Below are 7733 nucleotides of genomic sequence, written 5' to 3'. Positions count from 1 at the left end.
TAGCAGAACTTTTGAGGTGTTTTAAAAATATTGACATAGACTAAGATTTCGATCCCAGTAAATATTATAAACTCACCGTCATCCATTAAGGTACCACTGGCTTCAGCAGTTGCACCAGGCATCAACGGAGTCATCATGTAATCTTCATCCAAGCCGATGAATTGCGGAGCCGACGATGAATTTTGAGTAGTCCACCGAGGAGGCTGCACTACTTGAGGATGTCTGGACGCTCGAGGCGAATTCACCGTAACCGGAGTGGAAAATAAACTAAGATTGGTCGGACTTATAACACCAGACATGCCACCCACCGACGTGATGCTAGGATAGCTAAATAACTAAAGTAAAAAAACACAAACATACTCGAGTTAAACTTCTGGCAATTCTATCTTTCTTCTTTAATAATTTTCTGTTTCGAACGAACAAGTAAACTAAAGAAATTGTCGTGTTAGAAACGGATCAAACACATGCTGGTCTTTTTTTCACTAATGTATGTATTTTCAAATCGACAAATACTCTCGATTATGAGCTTACACGTTTCTCCAGCATCTACGCGTTGCTCTAAAAACTTTCAAACGCAAGCTTCGCTATCATTAGTAAAAAGTTATTCTCAACAAAAAAAAAACAATCAAGCGCAGTTATTCAACTCGAACTACAAAATTGTACGTAGGTACCATGTTAGTTCATCAGATCACTATAGATCTAAGTAGGTATGTGGATTTTCAATTAATCGGAACACAAACACATTTTTTTAAGTAGGTACATCGAATAACATAAAAAATCAAACTTTATTGCAAACTACATTAAAAAACAGCTGATTCTTAATATATAAATACATTAATGTAATATCACATGGAATTTATGTAAATTACATTTTATAAATTAAAATTCCAAAAATTTACAAAGCATAATTTATAATAATACTGATTTATGGGGGACAAGAAGACAAAACTAACATCGAGTAACAAGTAGGTAAGTAAAGTATAGAATAGTTTTTTTAATTTAATATTGCAACGGTTTTTTTTTCGGCGAAGTTCTCAAATTTAATGGTAGATAATACCAAAAAGTTGAATCGAAAAATTATTCATAGGTACATTGCTTCGAGAAAAATATTGAGCTAAGATATTAGTAAGTAAGTATTTGAACTCTGCCGGAAATCGAGCAAGACTATTAAATTATAATTTTTTTGAGATCATATACATTAGAATAATATACATGGAGAAAAATAATAATAAAAATTCGTTCTACCTCAATCGTTCACATTAAATTAAATCAATTTGATTAAAAATATTTGAAAAATAATCATCATACGCTCCACTCCTAAGTAATAGGTATAATTTCCTACTTCTTATAATTATAAGAAACTAGCTAATCTATATGGCACCAATGAAATCATTCGCAATCGTCTTAATATTTTTAGAATTAACGCAATAAAAAAAAAATTGAGATGAAACCTATTTGTAAATATCAATAAAGCATAAGACAAAGTTGGTGATTGATTTTGATGTTGAGATTCGGCTCATTTTACGATATACCATTATTTTCTATTATAGCCCCACTTCCTCACCTCCGTAGCCCAACCCACGATTTTTCAGTTTAAAATTCAGGATCAACGACTTTGAAATTATATGAATCAATAATATCTGAATGCAGAATGAGTAAAATTGGTAAAATACATATACGTGGGGTTTTATCCAGATCAGTGTCATGAAATGGGATATAAAATTGAAAATTTTGAATACGCAAATTTATGTCTGGTTTCTCGAGTGCAACCTTTTAGAACACAATATGCAGTACGAATTACCTGCTCTGGTCAAATCTAAAATAGTCATTAATTCTCATATTCCCCAAGTATAATTCACTTGATGAGATAGGTTAGGGTTTTTGTTTCTTTTTATGAGCAATAAAAATTGAGGATTACAAATTCACAAATTTAAAACTCTCATGGATTTTTAATTCATCTGAAAGAAACACTTTGGAACTGAAAAATAAGAAATATACCACAAGGGGTTGTAAAAATTCTTCAAGTTAAATTTAATAGGTGAGTAATTAGGTATTTCAATCTAAACTTTAAAGCGTTATCATCTACATTGCCTATTCAATTTCCGATTAGCCTCAATTCTTTCAAAGGACAAAATCGACTTGTTTCACTTCTTCATTTTTTTTATTTTTTTATTTTTTTTGAATATCATCTTCTGTATTCTTGAATAAAAATAGTAAGAGAGGGGGAAAATCAAATTCTTCATTTTTTTTATTTTTTTGAATATTCTGTATTCTTGAATAAAAATGGTAAGAAAGGAAAAAAATCAAAATCTTATTTTAGTCAATATTTTCAGTTTTCTTTGAGTTTTTATCATTTTTTTAAAAGCAAAATTACGTGTTTCAAACAGAAAAATCATCACTGTCTTTAATAAAGCTTTGGACAATCGAAGCCAATTTTTCAATTTTAATCTTTGCAACTTTCAACAATTTCTTTAAAAATTATCTCAGATAATTTTTTTGTGCTCACAACTCATTTTTTTGAAATTTTAGATCTCTTGAAATATATATTTTTTTAAAAGCTGGTACCAAAGTGTTCTCAATAGAAAAAAAAAACCATTTCTATAAATTAAAAACATCGTAAATTCATTTTTTTAAAAATTAATTTCCAAAATATTAAAAAATTGAATTTTCTTTTTTTTAAAACGATCGAAACTGGCAATCAACTTAAGGAATCCAAATTTCCCAACTCAAATGAAATTGTCAATTTTCTCGACCAATTTGTCCATTGATTTTTTGCAAATTTCCAAATTTTTTCAAATTTAAACACTTTCTATTTTGCACATTTTGTTTTTCAAAACTTAGCTATGCTTTTCAAATCCATTTTTAAAAAAACCTAAGTCAATATTGTTCACTTAAGCCCGATTTTTTTTTCAATTTCTCGATAAATTTATGTCGGTTTTTTTTCTTTCAACTATCGAAATTGAGTCTTTTCAATTTACAAAAACTTCTTCAACTTGGGATGAAATGAAAAAAAAAATCAACTCAGTTGTGTCTATTTTTATGATTAAAGTCCTCTTTTTCGCAATTTTTCATTTTTTTTTCAATTTTAATATTTCATATTCACCTAGGTACCTACCTACTTTATTTGTTTCGAGTTTCTTTACTTGACCAAACTTTTTTTTTTAAATCTAATATTTTTATATTAAGTAATACGTATTATCAGCTTCGAATGTTTTTTTAAAATAATTTTTTCAGTTCGCTTTGTCCATTTTTTATGATTATAAACCATTATTTTTTTTCAATTTTTCAATTTCTATATTTTGCATTCATTTTTTAAAAATATTCTCAACTAAATTTGTTTTTTAAATCCAATTTTTTGAAATTTCGAATAAAATGTTTACTTTTTTCTAATTTTTTCAACTTTGAATGTTTTTTTTTTTAAATTTCTGAATTTAATTAGTCGTGGTCTTTTTGCGATAATTCAGTTTTTCAAATTTCAAGTTTTTCATCTCTCATTATCTGATATTCCACTTCCAATTTTTCCCTCACTTTTCTTTCCCAATTTTTTTTTCAAAGTGATATTTTCAGCTTTGAATGATTTTTAGAAAATTTTTCACATAATAAAAATCCATTTTGAAAACAAATTTCAACTTTTTTGATCTTAATGATTTTTTTTCTACATTTAATTTTCGTCTCAATTTTCAAACAAAGTGTTTTTTAAAGCCAGTTTTTTAAGAATTTTAAGCAACATACTTCCATCTTTATACTTAAATGATTTTTCTTCCATAATTCCAATGGAAGTACATAGTTTCTTAGGATGGAGATCCGATTTTTCTCTGATCGAGTTTTCTTTAGGTTCAAATGTAATGTCTTTCAATTTTTCAACCTAATTAGAAGTCCTTTTTTTTAAATTGAAATTTCAATTTTTTGAAGTTTTAAATTTAGCTTCAATGAAATTTTTTAAATTTATGTATGTATAAATTTGTCTTTTTTTCGAATAATCCATTTGAAATGAATTTTCCTCAATTTCTTCAATTTATATTACCTGGAAGGGGGAGGAAAGAGGGGTGTGTAATAAAAAACTGGAATTTTTTGGTAAGTCAACTTTTTCTTGAAAACATCGTGTTCTGTGAGATGTTTCCGACTACTCTGTCCTCCCACCTATAAAATGACTAAATTACAAATGTTTTTTTGAGCCGCGAACACCAACTAATGCTTTTGTACTTAACGAATACATCTATCAGTATATTTTTTAATTTAACCCAAAAGAGAAAATAAAATAAAATATGTAAAAAAAAAAAATACTAGAAAAGTTGGGCAAAATCACAATAAAAATAGCAAAAAGCTTCGTTAAGTTTGTAAAAATGGACGAAGACTATTGAAAACTTCTTGAGAACGACGTGCTGTGCATAAATGATAATTACTTTGATGAACTAATTTTTGAGAAAAATTTTCATTAAAAGAGGGAAAATGGCAAAAAAATTTAGAAACTCCCTGCTTTTGTACTTATTAAAAATTAATGAGATGTAGATAACAGATACGTATTTTACACTGCACTGGCTGTCGTTGAAGTTCACTAAATAGGTACACATATTTAATTATAGGTATACGTACGTATAGGTATAGTAACACGCAAAATAATTAATAATGAAAAAAAAATTATAAATAAAAATAAAGAAAAAAAAACGTACGTAAAAAATAAAAAACAAAAACAAAAAGAGAGAAAAAAATGAATAAAACAAAAACAAACACGAATTTGTTAAACGAATGAAGCAAAGAGAAAAAAAACTATCTAGCTAAGCTACGGTTAACACGTATTAAAAATATACATAGCCATCGGCATCGTTTTACATCAACAACAAAAACAACAACAACAACAATAACGGGGGATAGAGAGAGATAGAAACACACAAAGACAGAGACAGAGACATACACAATATGGAGATGAATGGAAAGAAACAGGACAACAGGACAAAACGAAGTAAAAGTTAATAAGAGAGATAGCAGAGTAGATTAAAGTAGGCAAAAAAAAAAAACGTTTTACAGGTTTTGTAATCAAATCAAAATCACACATCAACGATAGGTAGGTATAGTATAATTTTCGATTAGTAATTGGATGGATTGAAATCATGTGCAGGACTGAAACTATAGTGTACCTGTCCTGGCTGCGGGTGAATATGGGAAAAATGATATTCACGACTAGTAACGGCGAACGGACTGGACACTATGCTGCGACCAGAACCAGATGTAGGAGTTACAAGCTGCACATCAGATTGTCCAACTTGATTAGACGGCGGAGAACCCCCTCGGTCGACCATGCCCGGTGACGGTTCACCTGCAATCGGAGGTGAAATAGATGTAGGTGGTGAATTTGCGGTCGTAATTGTCAGTTCACCTACGTCAAAGAATTTTTTTTTCATCGTTTTATTCGTTCAATCAAGCTAATTAATAGTTTGAGAGAAGATGATACTGTACGAGTAATTTAGTAGGAGGATAAAAAAAAGAAAGAAAAAAAGTGAGAAAAAAAGAGGTAATCGCAAGAATGCGCTTAATTGCCTTCAGAGGTGGTTAATTTTATGCGCGTGTATGCAAAGAGAAAATACACCTCACACCTCACACAACAAGTGAATAATACACTAATACAGGTACATGAAAGGTGCAGATTCTCTCTCTCTCTCTCTCTTCCTCTCTCTGGAATCGATTGGTATGCTCATCACGAGCTACCGTTGGTTGATCGTAGGTAGGTATAAACTCACACAGCAGCGCATCAAGTGTCAGTACAACCACCTCTGAAGATATAATAATAGATACTCGTAGGCAATCAATTTGCTAATAATTTAGTTATATGATTGAAATAATAACAAAAAAAAATGTTCATATACCGGTTGATCGAATTATCGTTACTGGGCGAGCCATGGGCGGCGGAGGTGGCGGCGGTAGCATCGAACTCGAGTAATACGTTAACTTCGTCGGACTTCGCGATGGACCAGCCTATATGTACAAAATTACAATTTCCATAATTAATTAATTGCCGGTGAACCTGTTATTCGGGTATGCAATTTTTCAAATTGGGTGGGAAAAAAGTGAATTTTGTTCCTCTGATGATAATAAATTGTTTTTGGTCGATCCTTAGATACAATTTTGCAAGCTCAAATTGATATTTTTTTTCTGCACCAAGTAATTAAAAAAAAAAATTGAAAAATTCCTTAAAGGCTACAGAACAGCTGAAAGTTATTTCTAAAGGAAAGGGGGGTGTTGAAAATTGGAGCTAGACCGAGACCGAATTTCCTTGAATAGAAATAAGAGTTGCTGATTTTCAGTAGGATTAGATTCAAAAGAGAGATGGTCTTATTTTTATATCAGCTGATTTTAGGGTTTCTTTCTCGATTTAGTTCATCTTGTTCACCCCTTCGTTTAGATAATTCTGCTTTCAACTTCACAGATGCCGCTAGGGGCGTTAACTTCGACACTGATTTAAATTTCCAGTACCTAAGTATAGTATAGACTTACTAATAGAGAAATTTGAACTATTGAAAAAGAATACTTCTATTTTTAGCAGGAATTTTTTAAATATTCCTACCTTAATTTGTAATATTCCTTATTAATTTTCTCAAAAATTCAGTACCTACTCATAAGAAAGAGACTTTGATGCCATATGAAGAGAAAGTAAAGCTCTACAGAATATTGGTTGTAACCCTTTCCATAATTTTCGAGAAATTACACAATATATTGTGGAAGACGGTCAACTTCACTATCCCTGTGCAGAACAAAGAAATATGTAGGTATGGAGCTGATACACGTAAGACTGCTAAAATAAGAATAGGTAGGTACTATGTAAGTATCTACAAGAATAGCATCTCAATTAATCGAAAACGAAGGCAAAGGGAGGGAATGAAAATAATAACCATCCAATCCAAAAAAAAAAAAAAGAAAGAAAAAAACTCGTATTGAGATTAGTATTGGAGCATGTTATGGAGCAAATTCTCATGGTAATATTTGCAAAACGCTGTCTACACTTACTTGAGTTCCTTGCGTGCTCTCGGCTTCTTGGCAAACAAAGGTGACGAAATCTGAAAGCGTATCGTGGCCATTTTCTGGATACTTGACCGGACTGTGTTGTTCAGATCCGTAATATGCTGATGCGGCAGCTAATGAGGCAACGCTGTGTTGAGCTGATAATCCTAGAAAATGAAGAAAATAAAATCTAGGTTAGGTAACAAGTTTCGAGAATCATTTTGGTTCTAAATAGAAATATTTAAAAATTTTTTCAAAAGATTCGGAAAGTTCCAGTAGAGGCAGCTTGATGCATTAATATGGGCAATCATTTTCTGATTTCGGGTTGCACATTTTTTTTTTTCGCTTTAAGTTTGATCAATGTTCAAGTTTTAGACGATGAAGAAGTTTAATCAAAAGATCAAGCAATGTTGAAGTTTGAGCAGTACCATAGGAAATGAAGTGCAGACAGAGTTAACGATTAGTAGGTACCTAACCAAATCTCAGTCCATGTTGAAGATCAGATCAGCAGATCATGTAGAAGTTTCAGCAATGTTGAAGTTTAGACAGCTCTGAAAGTTGGGTATTCATTGTAGATGATCAGGATACCAAGATATACAGTCAAAGTTGAAGGTTAGCAGTTCATGTTGAAGTTTGGGCTACGTCATAAGCTTAGGATAGCTTTGGATCAAGTGATGCCGAATTTAAAGCAGCTTTGGAAATTTGTCAATGCAGACGTTAAGTGAATGTTGAAATTCCAT

The 7733-nt window shown here is 30.9% G+C and overlaps 1 protein-coding gene across 10 annotated transcripts in view; it reads right to left on the bottom strand.

The window, feature by feature from the left end:
- Window positions 1–7733, bottom strand: part of NfI (Nuclear factor I) — a 171366-nt gene that overhangs the window by 1194 nt on the left and 162439 nt on the right. For 8 of the 10 annotated variants that reach the window (XM_065364373.1, XM_065364375.1, XM_065364369.1 and 5 more), the window contains 4 exons: window positions 7000–7160; window positions 5862–5970; window positions 5136–5374; window positions 77–335 (listed from right to left, as the gene is read on the bottom strand). In XM_065364373.1, coding sequence (XP_065220445.1) covers window positions 77–335; window positions 5136–5374; window positions 5862–5970; window positions 7000–7160 — 768 coding nt within the window. The remainder of the gene's footprint in view (window positions 1–76; window positions 336–5135; window positions 5375–5861; window positions 5971–6999; window positions 7161–7733) is intronic. The other 2 variants (XM_065364371.1, XM_065364378.1) reach the window with 2 other exon arrangements.

Source organism: Planococcus citri, chromosome 4, assembly GCF_950023065.1.
Source record: "Planococcus citri chromosome 4, ihPlaCitr1.1, whole genome shotgun sequence".
In the NCBI taxonomy this organism is placed as follows: Eukaryota; Metazoa; Arthropoda; class Insecta; order Hemiptera; family Pseudococcidae; genus Planococcus; species Planococcus citri.
Note: the sequence above shows the minus strand (reverse complement) of the source record. Positions and strands in the feature narration are given on the sequence as shown.